The sequence below is a fragment of the Salmo trutta genome, chromosome 23 (genome assembly GCF_901001165.1).
Source record: "Salmo trutta chromosome 23, fSalTru1.1, whole genome shotgun sequence".
Classification (NCBI taxonomy): Eukaryota; Metazoa; Chordata; class Actinopteri; order Salmoniformes; family Salmonidae; genus Salmo; species Salmo trutta.
In genome coordinates this window covers 27,357,690-27,382,890 of record NC_042979.1, presented here as the reverse complement: position 1 = coordinate 27,382,890, position 25,201 = coordinate 27,357,690, and the positions used below count along the sequence as shown (strand labels likewise).

At 40.8% G+C, this 25,201-nt stretch overlaps 1 protein-coding gene across 7 annotated transcripts in view; it reads right to left on the bottom strand.

Annotated features, from left to right (window-relative positions):
* Window positions 1-25,201, bottom strand: part of mast4 (microtubule associated serine/threonine kinase family member 4) — a 166,596-nt gene that overhangs the window by 33,887 nt on the left and 107,508 nt on the right. For 5 of the 7 annotated variants that reach the window (XM_029709662.1, XM_029709663.1, XM_029709664.1 and 2 more), the window contains 3 exons: window positions 9,929-10,017; window positions 1,994-2,063; window positions 493-571 (listed from right to left, as the gene is read on the bottom strand). In XM_029709662.1, the coding sequence (XP_029565522.1) occupies window positions 493-571; window positions 1,994-2,063; window positions 9,929-10,017 (238 nt within the window). Of the gene's footprint in view, window positions 1-492; window positions 572-1,993; window positions 2,064-9,193; window positions 9,902-9,928; window positions 10,018-23,286; window positions 24,426-25,201 lie in introns of those variants that run through there. The other 2 variants (XM_029709667.1, XM_029709668.1) reach the window with 2 other exon arrangements.

The following is a 25,201-nucleotide window of genomic DNA, read 5'->3' as shown; positions in this document are numbered from 1 at the left end:
TGTGTGATTTGAGTTTGTCAGTAAACAGAGCAGAGTTATGCGTTTGTGCGTGTGTTTGTGTGTGTGTGGGTGGCCTAGCTGTGTGCCAGGGCCATATTTACTCCAAAACAAATCTGCTGGCCCTAAATACAGCGTCTGGTGGTATGAGTCAGCCTGCGAGAGAATGTGATCACTATGGCACCCTCATCTCTGACTACCAGTAGCCTACAGTACAGCACAGTACAGGCCTGGTGACTGAAGTACAGACTAGAGGATGCACATCAGATGATCATTTCACATTGAAACATCTTTATTTGAATGATTCTTGAATATCCAGTGATCTGGTACAGTATATGTATTTTTAGATTGAAAGGGTTTTCCATCAGTATACTGCATGTGAAAAAGTTAGGTTTAACAACCTTTTTGGCATTACTTTTTAAAAATCTAGCTAACACATAATATATTTTGTTTTCATGGCCTTTAACATATTGAGTGGTATGGTATGGTACATACAGAAACAGTGGAGCTGGGTGTGTTGGTGCCATAGCCAGAGGAAGGCAGAGAGGCCAAAGACCAGCGTCGTCCATCAGTCCTGCTCAAACACACAGACAGAGATAGAAAGAGTCAGACGTCATGATAAACTCAGAACCCATCCATAACTAATCAGTAATATGCGAACTGTAGTTAACAAAATATAAAAATAACTATGAATGATATTCAAAACAAGACTACTCAAAGCTCCAGGATTTTGAATAAACATACCTACACTACAAATGCACAACGTTCTGGATGACCTTTGACCTATGTGCAGAGTTAGGTCATTTGCAACCTTTACCTTTCCGGAAAAATAGGTAGGAAAGACTGCTTTTCAATAGCCTACTGCAGCATTTACACTGGATTACATTTTAGTCATTTAGCAGACACTTTTATCCAGAGTGACTTACAGTAGTGCACACATTTTCGTACTGGTCCCCAATGAGAATCGAACCCACACAGGACACACGGTTTCCTTGATCTATGCTACACCTTTTTTATTTTTATCTTTATTTAACGAGGCAAGTCAGTTAAGAACAAATTCTTATTTTCAATGACGGCCTAGGAACAGTGGGTTAACTGCCCTGTTCAGATTCAGAACAACAGCTCGGGGGTTCGATCTTGCAACCTTTCGGTTACTAGTCCAACGCTCTAACCACTAGGCTACCCTGCCACCCCAACCTACCCTGTTTTCTAACACTGAACATTGATACAAACTCAGAGGAATAACTTGTGGGGTTAGATGTAGGGACAGCTAGAAACACATCAAACAGGATTTTCATGATTCAGGTATAATGCCAGGGTAACAATGACATTGTGTATTCATACACATTGCACGAACGGACATGTGCATTACAATGACGTTGTGTCTATTCATAGCCATGAGTAACAGAAAGAAGAGCTATGACGTTTACATGACAAAACAGAGGCCTAACATGACATTACATGTCTGGTCTGTGGCACTGACGGAATCATAGCGATAAATAAAAAAGCTGTTAAAATAAAGTCGTTTTGAGTGAGGGTAGAACAAAAAAGATTTCAGGCTTTTTGTGAAGACGTGGAGAAAAGCACTTCAGAAAACGCGAGGAGTTTGAGTCGGATGATGGTAAAAGACTGAACCCTTGAACCTGCCTGTGATTTCAATCTCTGTATAGAGAGCCTGTCAGAACACAGTGAGATCCTACCTTCGCTTCTCAAAAGAACCGTTGCCTGTCTGCTGCAGACAATAATAGCACCACAATTTGGCTTTGTTGTTTAAAAAAATATAAATGTTTCTTTTAAGATTCATATTTCCTATGTATGCCTCATTTCTCATACCATTTGTCAGATAACCACCAAGATAAAGTACTACTACTTTCTGGAAATTCTTAAAACAATAAAACCTGCCCATAAGCATTTTATTGCAGACTATTGGCATGCTAGTTGAGTGGAGTTACGGATAAAAGGTTCAACTGGCATTGACTTTTACTTTTATTAATACCTTCGTGCAAATGAGAAGTGGGCTGAGGCACTAGGAGAGAAGTTTCTGGGGCTGTCTTGAGGACTCGTTCCTGTTGTTCAGAGAGGAAGCAGAGAAACAAGGGGAGATTAGAAGTCATTAAAGAAAACATTCCATAAACTTGAGACAAAAGCATTTTAAATGAATCAGGGAAATAATAATACTAAGCCTACAGCATAGAATCAAACCCATACCAAACCTATATTAGGATTTTTTTTTAAGTAAGAAAGTGTAATAAGCCAGCATAGATAACACATTTCTTCATCAATTTACTCTCAGCTATTGTACTTTACACAGCATTTGACATTTTATTGTGTTTCATTGGCTCTTATCTGAAGGAGCTTAATCTAATAAGAGTGAAATGGGACTGTCTCTCAAATGGGACTGATCTGCTTGAAGCAGTAATTACATCATAAAAGTTACCCAGTAAAATACTACTTGAGTAAAAGTCTAAAAATAAATCTTTTAAGATTCATATTTCCTATGTATGCAACATTCTCATGCCATTTTTCAGATAACCAAAGATATAGTATAAATTACTTTCTGGAAATAAATAAAGCCTGCCCATAAGCATTGTATTGCTGACTATTGGCAGCAATAAATATTTAAATATACTTCAGTATCAAAAATAAATGTAATTGCTAAAACACACTTAAGTATCAAAAGTAGAAGTAAAAGTGTAAATCATTTCAAATTCCTTATATTAAGCAAAGAAGACAGCACCATTTTATTGTTTTTAGCCAGGGACACACTCAGAGATGATTTACAAAAGATGCATGTGTGTTTATTGAGTCCCCTAGACCATAGGCAGTAGGGATGACCACGTGTTATCTTGAGAAGTGAGTGAATTTCACAATTTCCTGTCATGCTTAGCATTCAAAAAGTAACACATACTTTGGGTTGTCAGGAAAAAATGTATAGAGTAAAAAGTACAACATTTTCTTTAGGAATGGAGTAAAAGTATGGAGTAAGAGTAAAAGTTGTCAAAAATATAAATAGTAAAGTAAAGTACAGATATCCCCAAAAACTACTTAAGTGTACATTAAAGAATTTATACTTAAGTACTTCACACACTGAATTCTCATAAATGCCATCAAAAAGAGCAATTGTCCAATAACTATGCTTCAAATGTTTATTTCATACATTGTGACAATGACATGAGAATGGCCGCAAATGTTCAGAAAAGCAAGAGAAAATCCCTTTTTTTCATCCTATTAATTGTATATTGTTTATTGGTGGTGTTATCAGCTACTGTAAGAGTAACCTTTAGGCTAATACCGTAGTCTAAATAGCTATGTTAACACAATGGCGTTATTCAAACAAAGACAGTCTGGGTGAAGACATCTGGCGATAAAAGACATTTACAACAGTCCATAAGATGTTAGTTAGCCCTTAGCTAACAGTTGCTAATATTTAGGGTCTTGGGGATTTATTGCAGAACTTGAAGTCATATAGTGGAGCCTGAAGCATCCTCTACCAGGTAGGCCCACCAAATGATCCCACCATCTCTCAATCTCACCATCCATATGGACAGCACCCACAGGCCTACTGTTCTGTGGTCCTGCCTCAGGCTACTGAACACATCAAACTGCAGGGCTTTCCCCAACGGCAGCAATTAGGCCTTGTGTTCCCTCAGAAATAAGGTAAAGAACCAACCCTTGGTCCAACGTTAATTAACCACAATTAACTCTGTAGCCAAAGGCTGGAGTAAACAGTTCATTAACTAAGGGCAACGATGGCAACCCCTGAGACAAATCTGATGATATCGAGAGGACTATGCGATACTGGGGGAACAATGGTGGTACTGAGGAACAGAGAAGAGAGAGGCTGGTTACATGGTGATGTAATTTAATTCTAGCTGATGAGCGTAGATAAGTAAATCACCAGGATGGGATAGAACACACCTGAGGAAAAGGAACAGGGTAACTATTCAGTGAAAATCTCACTTTAAAAGTTCACTCTTTTTATGATATATATAAATGTTACATATTTTATAAACAATACAAAACATACAAATAACTACATCATACAAATATCACACCTCCTTTACGTGAACGATGGAGGATTGGCTGATTTCCAGTTTGAGTATACGTTTTTTTAAAGATCATTGATGAGAAGAGTATTGTCCAACCTATCGGATATCTCACTGCACCCTCATATGTCATGTCTTGACAGACAGACACATTAAAAGTACACTTACATTGCAATACCTCAGACATCCATCTTTCCAAATACGCCCATAAACTTTTGGACTTCATAATATTCCCAGAAGGCATGAATTATCATTAGTAGTTTTAAACTTCAGACATGACTCTGCCGTTGTGTTGTAGAATTTGTACATTTTGTCTCTTGTATAATACATTCGATACATTCATTTATACTGGATTAAGCATACATTTTCGTTAACTGTAATATTGTTAGTCATCTTGCAACATTCCCTCCATCTTGTGCCAAAATCAGTTATTTTTTAATCTTGGTTCCAATAGTTCATATTTTTTTCTAAGAGATTGTCTATTGTATAGACTTGAGGGGAAGGTTTTCTATAGCTTACCTATCATATCAATATCCTTTTCTGACTTGAATAGGATTTCCTCAAGAATGCGCTGATGCCCAAAATATTTTAAAAGACAAAGTAACTGTACTGTGACAATCTCACTTTTAAAAGTTCACATTCTGTTAACTCATACCCAAATAACGTTGTTGACTTGTTCTGTATTTGTGGGCAAAGCATACATTGGAGAAAAAAAACACTTCAAAAACCCCACCTCAAACTTGTATCTCAAACAAATGCTTGATATTTCCTCATAGAACATGATGGCACCTTCGCTGAGTTCGCCAATCAACGGTCTTTTTTCAATGATATTTTTAATAACCGATATACGCACCATTCTGTTTGAGTATGCCCACACCATTCAAACACATAAAAAAAATGCTTTTTAACATACTTAATTACCAATTTAGTAACCCTCTTTCAGATCAGAAAATGGATGGTCTTGAGGTTGCATGGGTAGATATACTTCTTCCTAAATGTTGTCCTATACTTGTTGATGTGAGCTATCGGCCTCTTAAGCAGAATCATTTCTATGATTTACTTGAATCGAATTGCTGTGATCAATGTATCTGCTGATAGAGAATGTATTCTGCTTGCCGATTTTACTACAAATGTGCAGTTATCACCCAAGAAAAGTATGAGTAAATGCCCTGTATATCTTTAATCAGTTATTTGGACTAAAACAACTGCTTGTTGAGCCAACCCGGGTGTGTATTGACAGTAAATCAACTTTGGATTTGATTATTGTATCAGATCAAGAGAACGTCTGTCAGTCAGGAGTCTTAAATATTGGTTTTAGTGATCATATGGTAACCTACTGTACCCGTAAGACATCCAAAATGCTACTAGAGGCAGGTAATAAATACATGAAGGTACGGTCTATGAAACAATACTCAATGTTTTGTAGAAGTACTTGGAATTTTGGATTGGTCTCATGTACTAAACTGTGATGATTTTGATCAAGCTTTGAATCTTTTTAAAGATCTGTTTCTGTCTGCACTTGACTCTGGCTTCAATGAAACAAATTTGAATCAAACAGCGGTCAGGGAAAAGGATCACTTCCAAGATCTTAGACCTCATAAGGAAAAGGGATCGCTACCTGGCCAGATTCAGAAGGACAAATCTACAACAAGATTATGATGGTTATATTAACTGTAGAAACCAGGCAAGATACAAAATGGATAAGGCCAAATCCCAACATTATATAGACGCCGTTAATGACAACTTACATCAGCCTCGTAAACTGTGGGAAATTTTAAAGGACATTGGCTCAAAAACTTCCCATAAGGTAAAATCCTGTAGTATTGGCCTGGATATTGATGACGTTTTATGCTATGACCAGGCAAAGGTTGCAAATTATTTTAACACATTTTTTACCACTATAGTCTAATCTCTGGTTAAGACGTTATCCACCTGCTCTGGACACTACGGCCAGTCTTTCATTAACAACTTTTACCACAGCAAAGGTATCAAATGATTTGTTTGAGCTGGGCATGGTACTAGAGGACAAAGTTTCCAACCTACTATGCTTAATGAGCACAAACAAAGCAACTGTGCTGGATAACCTTCCTGCAAGATTCATAAAGGATAGTGCTTGTGTCACTGTTAAAATGATCATGCATATTGTAAACCTTTCTATTAGTAGTGGTACATTTCCCAAGGATCTCAAAATAGCCTGGGTGGTTCCACTACACAAGAAGAGCAGTAAAACAAATGTAGGAAACTACAGGCCTGTGTCAATAACCCTTGGAGTACCGCAGGGATCAATTTTAGGGCCTCATATTTCTTATATACATTAATGATATGCCAGATACAGTAAACTCTTGCTTTATGCTGATGATTCAGCCATACTGGTATCAGGGAAGGATGCAGTTTACATAGAGGAGACCCTGAGTAAGGAATTGCATTTTGTTAGAGATTGTAGTGACAATTTGTTGTCAGACAACCATTTGGGAAAAACCTAATTGATTTTGTTTGGTACAAAACGTAGATTGCTTAGCTGACAAGATAATGGTAAATTGTACAGGCAAGGAGATTGAATATAAAACAAGTGTATCTTATCTTTGTATATCCCTAGATCATTCCCTTTCTGGAGACCTGATTGCAGCTGTAAACAAAATCTAAAATGGAGAACAAATTGAAATGTTTATATCGTAACACTAGATATTTTAACATTCAAGTTAAGAAACTGATTGTCTCAACCTTGATTCAGTGTAATTTTGATTATGCCTGCTCTACTTGGTATAGTGGGCTATCAAAAAGCAGAAAAAGAGAATGCAGGTCATGCAAAATAATGTTATCAGGTATATGCTGAATATCCCCCCTAGGACCCACATAAGGGTACAGGAGTTCCGGGAGGTGGGCTTGTTGCCTTTGGAATCCAGAGTGGACCAACCAACTTAAATCATATGTTTGACATCTTAAATGATCATGCCCCAGGTTATATGAAAAACCACATTGATAGGGTCTATAACCAACACAGTCCCAATACCAGAGCTAGTGTTATGTCTTGTAAAATCCCAAGAGTAAACAGTACTGCGAGGAACACGTTTTTCCATACAGGCATTTGTCTATGGCAGTGGTTCCCAAACCTTTATAGTCCCGTACCCCTTCAAACATTCAACCTCCAGCTGCGTACCCCCTCTGGCACCAGGGTCAGCACACTCTCAAATGTTTTTTTGCCATCATTGTAAGCCTGCCACACACACACTATTCAATACATTTATGAAACATAAGAATGAGTTTGACATCACAACCCAGCTCGTGGGAAGTGACAAAGAGCTCTTATAGGACCAGGGCACAAATAATATAATAATAATAATCAATAATTTTGCTCTTATTTTAGCCATCTTACATATAAAACCTTATTTGCTCATCAAAAATTGTGAGTAACTCACCACAGGTAATGAGAAGGGTGTGCTTGAAAGGATGCACATACCTCTGCAATGTTGGGTTGTATTGGAGAGAGTCTCAGTCTTAAATCATTTTCCACACAATCTGTGCCTGTAATTAGTTTTCATGCTAGTGAGGGCCGAGAATCCCCTCTCACATAGGTATATGGTTGCAAAGGGCATCAGTGTCTTAACAGCGTGATTTGCCAAGGCAGGATACTCTGAGCACAGCCCAATCCAGAAATCTGGCAGTGGCTTCTGATTAAATTCAATTTTCACAGAACCGCTTGTTGCAATTTCGATGAGGCTCTTTTGTTCAGATGGTGGACTGGAGGCATGGGCATTAAAGGGATAATGAATCCAGTTGTTTGTGTCATTCGTTTCGGGAAAGTACCTGCGTAATTGTGCACCCAGCTCACTCCGACGCTTTGCTATATCACATTTGACATTGTCCGGAAGCTTGAGTTCATTTGCACACAAAAAAACATACAATGATGAAAAGACCTGTGTGTTGTCCTTGTTAATGCAGACAGAAAAGAGCTCCAGCTTCTTAAATCATAGCCTCAATTTTGTCCTGCACATTGAATATAGCTGCGGAGAGTCCCTGTAATCCTAAATTCAGATCATTCTGGTGAGAAAAAAACACCCCCCAGATAGGCTAGTCATGTGAGAAACTCAACATCATGCAAGCAATCCGACAAGTGAAAATGTGAAAGTGAAAATTGTCAGTAAAGAAAATTTTAAGCTCGTCTCTCAATTCCAAAAAAAACGTGTCAATACTTTGCCCCTTGATAACCAGCACACTTCTGTATGTTGTAAAAGCGTTACATGGTCGCTGCCCATATCATTGCATAATGCAGAAAATACTTGAGAGTTCTGGGGCCTTGCTTTAACAAAATGAACAATTTTCACTGTAGTGTCCAAAACGTCTTTCAAGCTGTCAGACATTCCCTTGGCAGCAAGCGCCTCTCGGTGGATTCTGCAGTGTACCCAAGTGGCGTCGGGAGCAACTGCTTGCACGCGCGTTACCACTCCACTATGTCTCCCTGTCACGGCTTTTGCGCCATCAGTACAGATACCAACACATCTTGACCACCATGGATTTTTAAGGTTAGGGAGAAGTGCAGTGAACAGTGCCACTTTTTAGGATGTCAACATAAATGAATGTATTTATGGTTGTTTGTAATTTTGTCTTGCCTTTTAATCATTATGTGTTATTGTTTTTACCGTCGAGGATCACTTTGGAAACAAGTGTTTTAATTAAGACTTTCAAGTGATATCCTCTGGGTCCACATTGTACATTTTGTTGTATATGTCTGTTACCCAAAATAGGTCAAGTCCATTCTTCGACATGAATCGTATTTAGTCCAATTTTAATAGCAATGTAGACACAGGATAATACCGATGAATCTTATGCGTTTAGAGAAAAGACACGGATTGCTTTGATAAACAGCAGCAGTCGTAATAGATAATACCGAGAAGATTTAAATCTAAATGAAATACCATTTAGAAATCATGTGAAAAACAATCACTTATGATCCAACATTCTTAATAGGAAAAAAATAGCTACTTTCATGAAAAGAACAGTTAACAAAATGTAAAATTACAGTGGGTAATGTTGACACACTCTCCAGCTTGGCTATCAACCAAATGCCAAAACAACTGCGACAGTCTGCGACAATGTACAGTAACTAACACCTACCATACTCCTAACATGAGAACTGGAAACAATGCTCTTACCGAATGTACATGCACCTGCAATACGTCTGTGCCAGCCAGTGAAGTTCTCCCATAGTTCAACATTGTTATTACAGTCACTATTTCTTACATAGTTCATTTTAAGGACCAAGTTCTCTAGCAAGTTTAGAAAGTCTGACTGCGCAAATGGAGGGCCATTATCAGTGATTGGCCTGTCAGGAAATAAAACGCCCAAGCTGGAATAAATGAAGTCCACCCTCCCCTCTTTGCGCTCCTGTGCATTTCCTTCCTGAGGCCCGCCACTTCAGGATCCATTACAATCACAATCACAGCTGGCTCCAATGTCAGCGCTCTGATAGCGCAGTACACTCACCCTTTTAAACCATAGCATCAGAGACTGGTCTTTAGAAAGGCAATAGCACTAAACGTTGACAATGAAAAAGTATTTTTGCTGTTGAAGACTGGTTGCTAACATTTGAGACACTTGTGTGTTGTTGTGGTAAAGGTTTACAGAGAGAGAGACCGAGGATGATCTTGTGGGTGGCTAATGAACCACAGAGAGGCTGCACTTCAGAGACATAGTTTTTCCAGACCTCTTCTTCATTTACCCACAGACAATGGCCTTCATTCAGGGATAGAACACTCTGGCCAACCAAAGCCACGTTGCATGCGAGCAAGCACAACAACATGAATTGTGTCTGTCACTCATTGGGGCATTTCACACACATCAAAACAGATGCCTGTACAAAGATGGGCACACACACACACACACCTTACCTGTATGTGATGAGAGGGGGGAGTGAGGTCGCGGAAGCACTGAAGACTGACCACTTCCTATCAGGCTTTTTCTGTTGCTCGTCCTGCAGCTATGAAAACAGACAGTAAGAGGTTAGACAGCTAAACAGGGAGAGCGAGACAAAGCCAGCCAGTCACTCACAGTGCTTTATTATCTAAGTAAACATGCCAGATGTAATCATAGCTACTTAACATGCACTACACATTCCACTGCATAGTTCACTTATACATCACTCACATCAACAAAAATTACTTCCAGTGCAAAGACATGGAAACTCTTTTCAACCTTTTTCCACATTCTTGCATTCAAATAGGTTAGCACTTGGAGTACGATGAAGTTGCCCTAGATGCCATTCTTCCCCAGGGGAAGGCTAGTACTGGAGCAGAATAAGGTAACCCTACAACTGTAGGGAACTTCTACCTGGAAGCCTTGCAATTCCACATAATTCGATTCTAGAGGCCCAGATCTATTCTATAGGTTAATCCGCCCCAGAAGGTACCACCAGATCTTCTATATCTTCCACCAGATCTCTCCTATAATGCCAATGTGACCCACCAGATATCTCCTATAGGCCAATCCTGCCCCAGCAGGCCCCAACCAGCAGGATCCATTAAACATCATATAAACCCTCCAGCACTCAACGACCAGGCCGTCTCAGCAACATGAGTACTGTAACTGATTAATGATAATAGTCCTCATTAGCACCTCTGATTAGCCCGAGGATGGACCTTTTCTGTGGATTATTAAACACAGCACTCAAGACCTGATTCTACACCCGGAGGAAGCTAAGAATACTGCACTGGTGGTAGTGAGCAAATTCAGTTAACAGGGACTCATGTAGAAAGAGGTAAGTGCTGATTCTATTTGAGAAAGACAATTTGCATATTCAGTGAACACAAAAAAGTGTAATAGGTCTAGTTAACAATAGTTTTAAAAGATGGATTGTTCTGCTTACTCAATGAAAAAATATATATATTGTAGCCACTCCCTGAATTATTAGACAAATCAAACTGGACTTTGACCAACATGCACATTGCTCACCAAATCAACATTGAACAGCAAAAAGCGTTGCCTGGCTACCCAAACGCTACGCCACACCCACGGACAATGTTAGTTTCTTCTCCTCAATGAGTCTGGATCTGAGTACTACCCCACGATTTTCGAGAATGGAAATGCATTCTAGACTGTCTGATTAGTCCCAGAAACCGACAGGTTAGGCCAGAGCCAGAATACATGTCGGTAAAGCAGCATTTCGAAAATTCGTCATTGGCTTGGATACTCTGATTGGTTAGAGATGATCCAATCGCTCAAAACATTGTTTTGTACAACACCCCTCATTTTAACATCACCACAAAAAACTACAATGATGTCTGTCTCAGACTGAAGGATGTAGCCAACGATAGAGCAACAGAAAAATTCAGTTTGAGCCGTCAATATAGGCCTACAAACATTTCATAAACAACTGTTAGTACATTTTCTTTGGCCTGGCATACCGTCCTCTGCACCGTTTCCACAATCTGTACCACTTATGGTTGCCAGAATCCTGCATCCCATTCACTCTAGGTATTCAAACTATGCTCTCCTCAGTTCCAACAATGTTCATATTCTCCATTAAAACACATGGAAGCTTCCAACTCCTTAGTCCGGGTGTAACAGTGGTACTAGTAAAACATTTTACTTCTATAGCAGTTTGGAAAACATTAAAATCCCTTTACAGACATCAATAAGAGAAGTGAAAAATATATATATTATTAAATGATATCCATAAAAAGTGTCGCTTAAAGAGCATCTTTCTTGGGTGACAGCCTCAGGAGGAAATGAAGGACAGACCTGTGCCGGGTACAGTAGCTATCTAATGTCACGCCAAGTGCTGACAAAGGAGATTCTCTTATTTAGCCGGGCTTAGCTAGCGAAGACGTAACAATAGCCTCAATCCATTCTGACAAAGCACTTTAGCCTACTGCTACCGAGCGGAAGAATTTGGATGCCTATTGTGTATTTTGTAATCGCAACATCTCATGACTTTGATATTACTCACATTAGTAATTAATTCATGTTATTATTGTGACTCATAAGGGTGGGATATTTTGAATCACAACAGGGGAGTTCAGTCATTTACACAGGAAAAGGTTTGAAGGAACAATTGCTCCATGACTCAATCTCAGGGGAAAATGCACTTGGGAATGTACAATGTTTCAATCTTTAGAGAACATGAATTGAACATATACTGAAAAAAAAAACAAAGATTTTACTGAGTTACAGTTCATAATTTAAAAAAAACGCAACACAAAGATTTTACTGAGTTACAGTTCACAAGGAAACCAGTCAATTAAAATTCATTCATTAGGTCCTAATATATAGATTTCACATGACTGTGCAGCGCCACAGTCAAAGGTGGGCCTGGGAGGGCATAGGCCCACTCACTAACAGGGATGTAAAACAAATTTGTGCACAAAATTTGAGATAAACCTTTTGAGCGTATGGAAAATGTCTGGGAAATGTTTTCAGCTCATGAAAAATGGGACCAACACTTGACATGTTGAGTTTATATTTTTGTTTGGTATACATTTCACTACAGACCTCAATACCCACATCACACTGCAATATATAGACAATGTGCTTTTCCCAAATGGCACAGTCTGAAAATACCTCATTCTTAAAAACATTCACTGCAAGGTCGGACCTCAATGAGACTGTCTGTGATTGTGTAACCTCCTGCTCAGCAGAGAGCCATGTCGTTTCACATAGTATTAAGCTGACATTGAAGCACATTTCATACATTGTACTGTAGCCATGATCTTGTCCCTTGCAGTGTCTTAGGATAGGAGCTGAGGCTTTGCTAGAGAGAATGGCGCAGTGTGTCACATCATGGCTAGAGGACCATGTAGTTTCATAGAGGCAGAGATAGCGCAGTAGAAAAAGCAGGGTGTGTGTTTCACAGGTGCAGAAGCGCACATGCACACAAACTGGCAGTCAGTCAGGTCCCTGGCGAGGCAGCTGCTACAGGTGACATTGCAGAGCCCTTGGTGCTCTGATCTTAATGCTCTCTCAGTGAGGAGGCACTTTCATGTGAAAAGACTGCATTAGGTGTGCGTCAGGCATTCACATTGTTCACTTCTCCTCTGAACACTAGAAAATGTTAACGTTCAAGCATTCTCAACATATTATGGGGTTCCAAATCGGCTCTTAGCCCCTAAAACGTTACATACAGTTAAAGTCGGAAGTTTACATACACCTTAGCTAAATACATTTAAACTCAGTTTCACAATTCCTGACATTTAATCCAAGTAGAAATCCCCTGTCTTTGGTCATTTAGGATCACCACTTTATTTTAAGAATGTGAAATGTCAGAATAATAGTAGCGAGAACAATTTATTTAAGCTTTTATTTCTTTCATCACGTTCCCAGTGGGTCAGCAGTTTACATACACTCAATTAGTATTTGGTAACATCGCCTTTAAATTGTTTAACTTGGGTCAAACGTTTTGGGCAGCCTTCCACAAGCTTCCCACAATAAGTTGGGTGAATTTTGGCCCATTCCTCCTGACAGAACTGGTGTAACCGAGTCATGTTTGTAGGCCTCCTTGCTCGCAAACGCTTTTTCAGTTATGCCCACAAATTTTCTATAAGATTGAGGTCAGGGCTTTGTGATGGCCACTCCAATACCTTGACTTTGTTGTCCTTAAGCCACAACTTTGGAAGTATGCTTGGGGTCATTGTCCATTTGGAAGACTAATTTGCGACCAAGCTTTAACTTCCTAACTGATGTCTTGAGATGTTGCTTCAATATATCCACAATTTTCCCGCCTCATGATGCCATCTATTTTGCACCAGTCCCTCCTGCAGCAAAGCACCCCCACAACATGATGCTGCCACCCCTGTGCTTCACGGTTGGGATGGTTTTCTTCGGCATGCAAGCCTCCTTTTTCCTCCAAACATAACGATTGTCATTATGGCCAAACGGCTCTATTTAAGTTTCATCAGACCAAAGGACATTTCTCCAAAAAGTAGGATCTTTGTCCCCTCGTGCAGTTGAAAACCGTAGTCTGGCTTTTTTGGAGCAGTGGCTTCTTCCTTGCTGAGCGGCCTTTCAGGTTATGTCGATATAGGACTCGTTTTACTGTGGATATAGATACGTTTGAACCTGTTTCTTCCAGCATTTGCTGTTGTTCTGGGATTGATTTGGAACTTTTCGCACCAAAGTACATTCATCTCTAGGAGACAGTCTCCTTCTTGAGAGGTATGATGGCTGCATGGTCCCATGGTGTTTATACATGCGTACTATTGTTTGCACAGATGAACGTAGTACCTTCAGCCGTTTGGAAATTGTTCCCAAGGATGAACCAGACTTGTGGAGGTCTACAATATTTTTTATGAGGTCTTGGTTGATTTCTTTTGATTTTCCCATGATGTCAAGCAAAGAGGCACTGAGTTTGAAGGTAGGCCTTGAAATACATCCACAGGTACACCTCCAATTGACTCAAATTATGTCAATTAGCCTATCAGAAGCTTCTAAAGCCATGAAGTCATTTTCTGGAATTTTCCAAGCTGTTTAAAGGCACAGTCAACTTAGTGTATGTAAACTTCTGACCCACTGGAATTGTGATAGTGAATTATAAGTGAAATAATCCGTCTGTAAACAATTGTCTGAAAAATTACTTGTGTCATGCAAAGTAGATGTCCTAACCAACTTGCCAAAACTATAGTTTGTTAACAAGAAATGTGTGGATTGGTTGAAAAACGAGTTTTAATGACTCCAACCTAAGTGTATGTAAACTTCCGACTTCAACCGTAGATCTGAAAAGCTTGGTAGAAGCAATATCTCCATCTTACCCTCCGATATAGACCAGGTGCAATTTTACACATATTGAAAAATCCAATCCAACTATTTGAGATCTACAAAAGTGCCTACGGCAAGTGGCTGGCTAGTAGTAGATTTGGAGGCAGCCTACGAATATGTCTCTGTCAGAGACGGGATGAATCCTTAACGCTGCTAGACGACAGTGCAATGAGCACACAGTGCAATGACTAATCTAACTCTGAACAGATTCTATTCAGCCTCAAATCTCAGAGAAATTGAAAGAAAAAAGCTCAGAATCTCAGGATCATGGTTGTCATGGCTCCAAAGTACAGGTTTTATAAGAACAGAAACGTAGGAACTGGAAAACCTTATTTTCAAAGAACACTCAGACTACAGTAGATTACTAGTATTTAGTATTTTATTAGGATTGCCATTAGCTGTTGCCAAGGCAGCCGCAACTCTTCCTGGGGTCCAAACAGGAACAAAACAACACATGTAAAATGTATAATAATACAATGTGTGAGTGTGTGTCTCTTCACAGTCCGTGTTGTAACGTGAGGTGTTCTGTGTTTTTTTAAATAGATTTTCCTACTAGCTTGAAGTTACCCGATGTGGAAGAGAGTTTCATGTAGTCATTTAGTACATTTCCCAGCCTCTGTTTTGGACTTAGAGACTGAAGAGACCCCTGGTGGCATGCCTTGAAGTTTAAATAAGGATTAGTTACTAATAATAAATGAAATACACTTTCTATGTTATGTTTTTTATTGACATCTCAAAACGCTGTTAAAGGCACTAACTATACAATGTGAGTTGGCCAACTCCAACTTGTCTAAATACAGTATGTGAACATTCTATAGGCTATGGGAGACTGAGGTGGGAAGACCTGGTTCACCAGCGACCCCCAATCCCCCTCAGACATGGTCGACGCACCTACCCACAGGCCGTGCAGAAAGGGGAAAGGGGGAGAGCGGGTCAGGCATAACCCAGGCGACATGGGGAGATGCGGGGAACCGAGGTTGGGCGAGAGCCGAAGCCTCATCCTGGCCCAGAATTCCGCACCAAGAGAAAGGCAGGGGGCATGAGCCCCCTACAACTACCTAGCCCACAGCAGAATTTTGTTTTGGAGCACAGCCCCGCACCGGCAGCTGGCAATCCATTAATGATCCTTCCACAGGTTCACCTACGGAAACCAATCCACGCCTCTCGGCGAAGGGTAGACACGCCAACCGGCTCAGTGTGGCACGCGTGCAGCCCCAGGCATCACAGACCTGTTATTGCTCAATCTCGTGTGGCTGAACACTACTTGTCCCCCAAACAAGTTGGACGCTGACCGCTCTGGCCGCATAACTAGTTTAAAGTTTATTAGTTGTCATGTCCGTAATTGGAATTAACAAAACAAATCACTCCACCAACTAAGAACGGTCATGCACCACCACCCACAGAATCGAGAAAGAGCTGTCAAATCTTTTCATGTACGGGCGAGGTTTCCTGAGTCAAATTAAACCGGAGGCTCCACTCCTGCTGGTGCCCTTCTGTCAATTCCTGTAAGTTTCAGCATTGCAACAATACTTCCCCCTGGAACCCAGAATCTGGTTTCCCGGACGCTGCCCGGCGGGTCATGGGAATAAAGCCGCCGGATCGCTAGTTGGCGTCGCTTATGGTCGGAACTACAGCGGTATCTGAAAGTCTTTAAACCTCCGACTTTCATTCTTGATTAATGAAAACATTCTTGCGCCAGTCAAAGAATTTCACCTCAAGCGGCACAATATGTATGCCCCCGGCAGTCCCTCTTAACCACAGGCCCAGTTCAGAAGAAAACAATAACAAAATAGAACCAGAGTCTTTCTCCATTATTCCTAGCTGCGGTATTCAGGCGACAGACTGCTTTGAACACTTTTTAAGACCCCAAGGGACAGTCAGTTAAGCGTATCGGGGCTGAGAAAGGCCGTAGCTCAACTTGCGGCAGACCGTCAGCTTATACCCGAGATCCAACTACTAGCTTTTTAACTGCAGCAACTTTAAGATACACTATTGGAGGTTGAATTACCGCAGCTGCTGGCATCAGATTGGCCCACCAATGGATCCTCATTAAAGGATTTCAAGAGTACCTATTTCAATTAACGGGCCTCTAAAGAGTCCTGTATTGTTATTTCTCATCACTACCTCCTTGAGTCAGCAGTGGGTAATTTGCGTACCAGCTGCCCTCCTTGGATGTGGTAGCTGCATCTCAGGCTTCCTCTCTGGAATCGAACCCTGATTCCCCATTTATGAATATTATCATATCCCAACTCTTTGCAAATGAGAGGGATCATCGTCTCTCCTTACAAGGGAAAGGGGGATACCTAGTCAGTTGTACAACAATGCCTTCAACTGAAATGTGTCTTCCACATTTAACCCAACCCCTCTGAATCGTAAGAGTTGCGGGGGGCTGCCTTAATCGACATCCACGTCTCACAACTTATCAAAGGGATGCTTTTGGTAGAATATGCATTTTAGTGAATCAATAGCCATATGTTATTAATCAGCAGAATACTACATTTAGTTGTCAGCTTAGAGAACTCACTGAACTGTTTTCCAAAATGACATCATCCATAGGAGACAGCTGTTTGCTTGGCTTGGACACAGGCCTGCATAGTATGCTTTTTTGTTATATTATACCAGAGGACAATTGGATTTCAGTGACAAGGAACAATAATGGAATTGCTTGCACAGTGCGAACAGTGTGACATAGTCATGGCGGACAGAGGACGTCTTCTAACGAACAAGCCAATTCATCCATTAGGGTTTATCTTGACAATAAGGAAAAAGGGGCCGTCTTGTACAGATGTCTTCAAATGTGGAAAAAGTGCTTCCTCACAAACTATAATTTGAGTTGGTCAAACAGTTGTCATTAAGTCAGCATCGTTATGAGATGATAGACATTATTTATTTATTTCACCTTTATTTAACCAGGTAGGCTAGTTGAGAACAAGTTCTCATTTGCAACTGCGACCTGGCCAAGATAAAGCATAGCAATTCGACACATACAACAACAGAGTTACACATGGAGTAAAACAAAACATACAGTCAATAATACAGTAGAACAAAAGAAAACAAAAAGTCTATATACAGTGAGTGCAATTGAGGTAAGTTAAGGCAATAAATGTGGTGATTGACAGAGTCGAAAGCCTTGGCCAGGTCGATGAATACGGCTGCACAGTAATGTCTCTTATCGATGGCGGTTATGATATCGTTTAGGACCTTGAGCGTGGCTGAGGTGCACCCATGACCAGCTCGGAATCCAGATTGCATAGCGGAGAGGGTGCGGTGGGATTCGAAATGATCGGTAATCTATTTGTTAACTTGGCTAGAGTGTCACCCCCTTTGAAGATGGGGATGACCGCGGCAGCTTTCCAATCTTTGGGAATCTCAGACGAGACGAAAGAGAGGGGGGGTCATACATTCTTATGACAAGTCTTACAATGCATTATAACCACATAACACAATATACTTGTTCAGACTTCCGTGGAAGAGCATTAGCTAGATACATTAACTATGGAGGGGTTTAAGATGAATATACAGTATGATGCCACACACAGTACATTCGGAAAGTATTCAGACCACTTTTTACACATTGTTATGTTAAATTCTAAAATTGATGTAAAAAAAATGTCCCTCAAGCAACACAAAATATCTCAATGACAAAGCAAAAACTGGTTTTAAAATAAAAAAATGAAATATCAATGAATGTAATCAATTTTAGAATAAGGCTGTAACATTACACAATTTGGAAAAAGTGAAGCGGTCTGAATACTTTCCAAGTGCACTGTATATATAGTTGGTGTTACCTCTATCTCAAACTCTCCACTTGTGTAAGCAATGGAAACTCCTGGTCCGTCAGGAGGTAGATCATGTTTGCTCTGGGGGCACCTACCTGTCCGACAAACGACTATGAACTGCTTAAGATAACAGATGTTTAAGTTGGTGGACAGGGACATTGTGAAATGTCAATCAGGGGAGCTGAAACATTCATCATGATAGCCAGCTGAATAATATCCACTATACAGTCGCTCTGGATAAGAGCGTCTGCTAAATGACTTAAATGTAAATGTAATACAGGTGGTGAGTCAAAGAGGATAAGGTTTAACCCAGGCTATTTATGCCCCGTCAGTGCAGGATTAGACCAGGAGAGTGCCACACTTCTGCTCAGTGGACACATTGAGTTGCACTCACGTCCTCACTCAACGGCCCTTCTCTAGACAGACAGGTACACGCACACACAAAGATAGCCTAGTGGTTAGAGTGTTGGGCCAGTAACCGAAAGGTTGCTGGATCGAATACCCGAGCTGACAAGGTAAAAGTCTGTCTTTCTGACCCTGAGCAAGGCAGTTAACCCACCGTTCCCCGGGCGCGAAGACGTGGATGTCGATTAAGGCAGCCCCCTGCACCTCTCTGATTCAGAGGGGTTGGGTTAAATACGGAAGACACATTTCAGTTGAATGCATTCAGTTGTACAACTGACTAGGTATCCCCCTTTCCCTTCCAAACAGACAGGTCTAATGTCAAGGGTCGGTCCACACAAGAATAGTAATACGAACTTAAAGTATTGTCATTACACTTCTGCTCAAATCTACTCCCTCACCATGTCCCCATTCTCAGAGACATTTTACACCCAAAAAGCCATCACAACAGGCCGTTTAACTGGAGAGGCTGAGGGCGAAATCACTTCCCCGTTGCCTTATACTTACAGGGCCAGGCAACAACAACAACATTAGTTAGCTAGTTAGTTTATTGTTCTGTGTAAACTGCCACCACAGTACAGGTTAGGCTGTATGAGAGATATTGTGCCACTCTCGGAGTACAAACGGACGTTGACAGAAAAACCCTTCTCTTAAAAAAAAAAAACATTTTAGCACGACAGCCTTCATTAGTGTTATTTATCCTGTGGTACAGTATACAACTCATGACAGATTAAGAGGGGGGAGGAAAAAGAAAGCGAAACGTGATTGTCTAATGACGCTTTAAACTGGGAATAAAGGAGCCCAGGGCAAAGACGATACAGAGAAAGTAGGCCAGTCCTGCTTGTGTGCTGTGCCTAGCAAGGTTTGCCAGTCTCAGTGATATGCAAAACCTCTCCGCCTCATTCACAGCCATTATTGTGCACGATGTGAAATCAGCACTTAGCTAGCTAGCCATCAGTCTCTCTGGCAATGAAATAGAGCGTTTTTATCAAACAAACCACCGTCTGTTGTGTAAAGAAGGTAAATGGATTCAAGCCAGGTTTATGTTCTTGCCCTTTGTGCTGTTGTCTGTGCCCAATAATGTTTGTACCATGTTTTGTGCCGCAACCATGTTATGTTGCTACCATGCTGTGTTGTCATGTGTTGCTGCCATGCTATGTTGTTGTCATGTGTTGCTGCCATGCTGTTGTCATGTGTTGCTGCCATGCTGTTGTCATGTGTTACTACCATGTTGTTGTCATGTGTTGCTGCCATGTTGTTGTCATGTGTTGCTGCCATGCTATGTTGTCGTCTTAGGTCTCTCTTTATGTAGTGTTGTCTCTTGTCGTGATGTGAGTTTTGTCCTATATTTGTATTTTTTTTTAAATATTTTTAATCCCAGCCCCCGTCCTCACAGGAGGCCTTTTGGTAGGCCGTCATTGTAAATAAGAATTTGTTCTTAACTGACTTGCCTAGTTAAATAAAGGTGAAATAAAATAAAAAATGAAGGTGCTCCTACAACATATTGGGTCTTGTTTGATCGAGGCAACAAAGGAAACCCTGTTGAGAGAAATTGTGTGGAAATATAAAATCTCTGCTGTTCATGCCTTCTATTACATTAATTTCCTCACGAATGAAACATTCAAGAACAAGAACTTTTCATGTTGTAAATCAAGTAAAAAGTGTCTTAGATTATGGCTTGTTTACCAGCTTCTAGTTCAGCAAGGCATTAAAATAGCCAATAATTTACAACACTGCTTTCCAATCTGACAAATCAAGTCTCTTATCTTGACCCATGACAGCAACAAGAAGTCATGATTCCTCTTGTTTTTTTACATCTTTGAGCTTTTCTTTCTTGTCAAGAGATGTCAGGTGAGCTGACGTCACCCCAATATCCAACAGACAGGCACACAGAAAGAGCAAGAAAGAAACAGAGACAGAAAAAGAGGGGGGGGGGGGGGGGGTAGAGATTATGTGCTCTTCCTCCCCAGCTAAAGTATCTGTCACTAATGCACTATGGGTCATATTTTGGTCATTGGGGATTACTGCTTTCAGAGAAATGATTCTGCTGAAATTGTTAAAACGTAATACGTAACAAATATATTCCCATATTGCATGTCCTTTTAGCCTGAAAGATTCTACTTGAAAAATGGTCATCATATTGTTGTATTAGAAAGAATGGATCATGTCACAACACAAATACCAAACATCACGCACTTCTTCAGATGGCTGAATGGTTCAAGTGGCATCACAGATAGAAATATAACAAAACAGAGACAATATTTTTTCTGAATAACGTGGAGTTAGAGGTCATCTCCATCTGCATTACAAAATTGTGGATAAACCCATAGAGTTCCATCCCAGTTCAGGACATAACCAGAGCTCTGTTCTGTGCTCTCACATGCAGTGGTGGTAAAGTACTTAAGTATAAATACTTGAAAGTACTACTTAAGTCGTTTGAGGGTATCTGTACTTTACTATTTACATTTGACAACTTTTACTTTACTACATTCCTAAAGAAAATAAATGTACTTTTTACTCCATACATATTCCCTGACACCCAAAATGCTTAGCAGGACAGGAAAATTGTCTAATTCACAGTTGTCAAGACAACATCCCTGGTCATCCCTACTGCCTCTGATCTGGCGGACTCACTAAACACACATGCTTCGTTTGTAAATTATGTCTGAGTGTTGGAGCATGCCCCTGGCTATCAGTAAATAATAATAATAAAAAAGAGATTATTATGCCATCTGGTTTGCTTTATATAAGGAATAAAAAACTATTTATACTGAAGTATATTAAGGCAATTACATTTACTTCAGATTTTTTTTTACCTTTATTTAACTAGGCAAGTCAGTTAAGACCAAATTCTTATTTACAATGACGGCCTACCCCGACAATGCTAGGCCAATTGTGCGCCACCCTATGGGACTCCAAATCAAGTCCGGATGTGATTCAGCCTGGATTCGAGCCAGGGACTGTAGTGACACCTCTTGCACTGAGATGTAATGCCTTAGACCGCTGTGCCACTCGAGAGTCCGAAATACTTACTGTAAGTATATTTAAAACCAAATATCTGACAAATGGCATGAGAAATATGGCGTACATAGGAAATATGAATCTTAAAATAAATATTTTTTGACTTTGACTCACGTAGTATTTTACTGAGTGACTTTCATTTTTACTCGAGTCATTTTCTATTAAGGTATCTTTACTTTGACTCAAGAAAATTGGGTACTTTTTCCACCACTGCTCACATGGGACAACATCCCCCCCCATCTGTTCTCCACATAATAAAATTAGTTATCACTGATATATACATGCCTATTCACTCAAAGCACTAACCAGCAAACCATCTATTTCGGTGCGCTTTGACCCTGCCCATTTAGGCTACAATCAACTACAGCCTCTCTTAATTTGTTTCAGTTACTCCCAATCAATGTTTTTATACAGAAAAAGACCCCTGGTGATTTTCAGATGAAAGGAATAGATTACACGGCATAGTACAGCATGTCCTGAAAATACAGAGAAGCGAGGACATCCATTTCATATTAAGCTGTTCTTTAATATAAAATAGGTCATGCCATGGATTATAAATATTATGAGTTTCAGAGGGACTGGACCAAATGCACTAGTTTACAAAAAGAACTGGGATGTGAGGAAGAGCGCTATATCATTTACAATCCTCTGGACGATGCAGTGCTACAGTGATATACTGTCACAGTACTATGAAAGGTAATTGTATAAAACTTAAAACTCCAACGACAATCTTTAAGACATCTACAGTATTCATGGGAAGAGTCTGAAAAAACTATTATATTGTGGCTTATGTTCTAATGAGGTACCAGATATGAGGTACCAGATAGAGACAGATTCATAGGAATCTGTGATAATCTCAAATAATATTCCTAAAAGTCGACACTCCCTTATTCCAATTTAAGGAAACGTGGTAATCATACTGTGTTGGTAAACATCCTTTATAGAGTGCATGGCCCACAAGATACTGCCTTGATAGGAATCAAACATTCACCCAGCATTACAGTGCCACAAGGCTCAATCACACACACAATAGGGAAGCAGCAACACCCAATTTACGGTGCTGCGTTAACGTCATCACAAAACATCTCAGATGACCCCAACAAGGCAACACATTCGCTACTAGTCATTCCCTGGTCTGTCCAATTCAAAAGGTAGGAGAAAGAATAGGCTTGGATTTCTACCAAACTCAATTCTTCAAAACACTCTGGCTGCAGGGTCCCAAGTAGCCTACATATGACAGATAGAAGAACCAAACCTACACTCACTGAACAAAACATACTGTTTGTCATCAAGGTTACCTTTTGGATCGTCTGAGCATGGCCCCGCTGAGAAAGTGTGGCATGGTAAAGTTGGAGAGCACCGTCCACAGACTGGAGTCCGACATTGTGCCAAAGTCATGCCAGCCTCCTCCAGGAAGCGGGACGTGGGGTCTCAGAAGACCCGGCGAAGAGAAGCGCCGGGTGTCAGTGACATGGGGGTGGGGGGCGACCCGTCCCCTACAACAGTCACAGAGACAAGCACCCCTACTCGAACAGACACCCTCCTCCTCCAAGGCTGCAAACTTACTCTGCTGTACGGGCACATCTGCAGCCAGCTGCGGCACACACACACACACTGGCAGAGCAGACACTGCAGCGTCCTTTAGCTGCTGTCCCAAAACCAAAAAAGAAAAAGTACTCCAGGGATTGCCAACACTTTGACATCAGGTGGTTATAAGCCTCTACGACAGGGACACCTTATAACAGCATACTTCTGCTTTTCCTGTCTGTGTATATCTGTATCCCATACACTCACTCAACCTGCTCGCTCCCTCTACCAGCTCAACATGCTCCATATCATGTAACAGGCGGCATCTACCACTCCGCGTCCCAGGCAGGGGGAGGGGTTAGTGCAGCATCAGCAGACATTGCGGTGCATTCACAGCTTTCACAATCTGTCTCCCCTCCAAAATGTCCCATGGGCTGGCCGGTCTTAAGCACACAGTCTTGACAATTGGCTGTTGAATTTGGCTGAAATCAGCCTGCATGTGTGTGCTAAAAGGGGGGCTGAGCAGGCAGCTGGGTAAGAGGAGAGGCATGCAGCCACACGATCAACAGCAGATAGCATGGCGTCAACAGTGATCTCAGTCAAGTTCCTGTTACACAGTGTGTCCTCCACCTGAGGAGCCTGGTGAGCTACCTCTCCCTCAGGGGAAACACTGACACTCATTGACACCCAGTCAGGGAAAAAGGATGGGAACCAATTACGGGACACAGGCATTGATTACTCACAGACGCAGTACTCCAAAACAGTGGCCAAAGTACAACCATAGAGTCTTTCCTGGAACCACGTTACCTGACCAGGAAGAAATCCTGGCCCTATCTAGCTGTAGATAGTCTTGTGTCTGCATTGCACGGAGACTTGCAATGTTTCTATCGTACAACCATATGACTTGGCCAAGTCACATGGTCTGTAAAACCCAGGGTTCCTCGTCAGGACCTGTGATACAACACGTTCCTAAATTGTGAAGCAATGATGCTAACGTCAGGTAGCAATGCAGGCCTCTCAGCCCCCCTCAAAGCTCTGTGTCCCAGTAGAGACATATGACAGGCACATCCCTACTCTAATTATGGCTTTGCTCTGCTTCTGGGCTCCAGATAAGGGAGGGTGATTTCAAAGGCACAAACACTTTTACTGGTACACTAGTTGTTATTAGACGGCACTGTGCAGACTAGTCCGAAGATAAATTTGAAGTCAAACTTCATTGGAAGCGCATTCATTGCGCAAGGATTTCTATTGGTTAATACATGATGTTTCTGCAGCCTGTCATGGACTTTGACAGATATGCTGACAGGTGTCTGATGGTAGCATTCGTAACAGCTGGTTATACAATCTAATATACACAATTTATTTATAATTTTATAAACACAGTTCTAAATGTATAGGAATGCTGCTAAATTCTGCTTGGTGTTGACCTGAAACTACAGTGTCAATTACAAAATCTTCAACTCAAAATCTGCAATCCATGTTAAATTATACACTTGAATATAGTTCCGAGCAGTAATCAACAGGGTTCACAAGATGACAGAAAGGACCGGATCAGTTTGATAACAAAGAAAGCACTATCATGTAGGATCTCTTCCTTTATGTGCAATCAGTGAAAGCATTACCATGTTTATTAAAGACTGATTTAATGAGTCTAAATACAAAATCTGAAATGAATCTGACGTATGG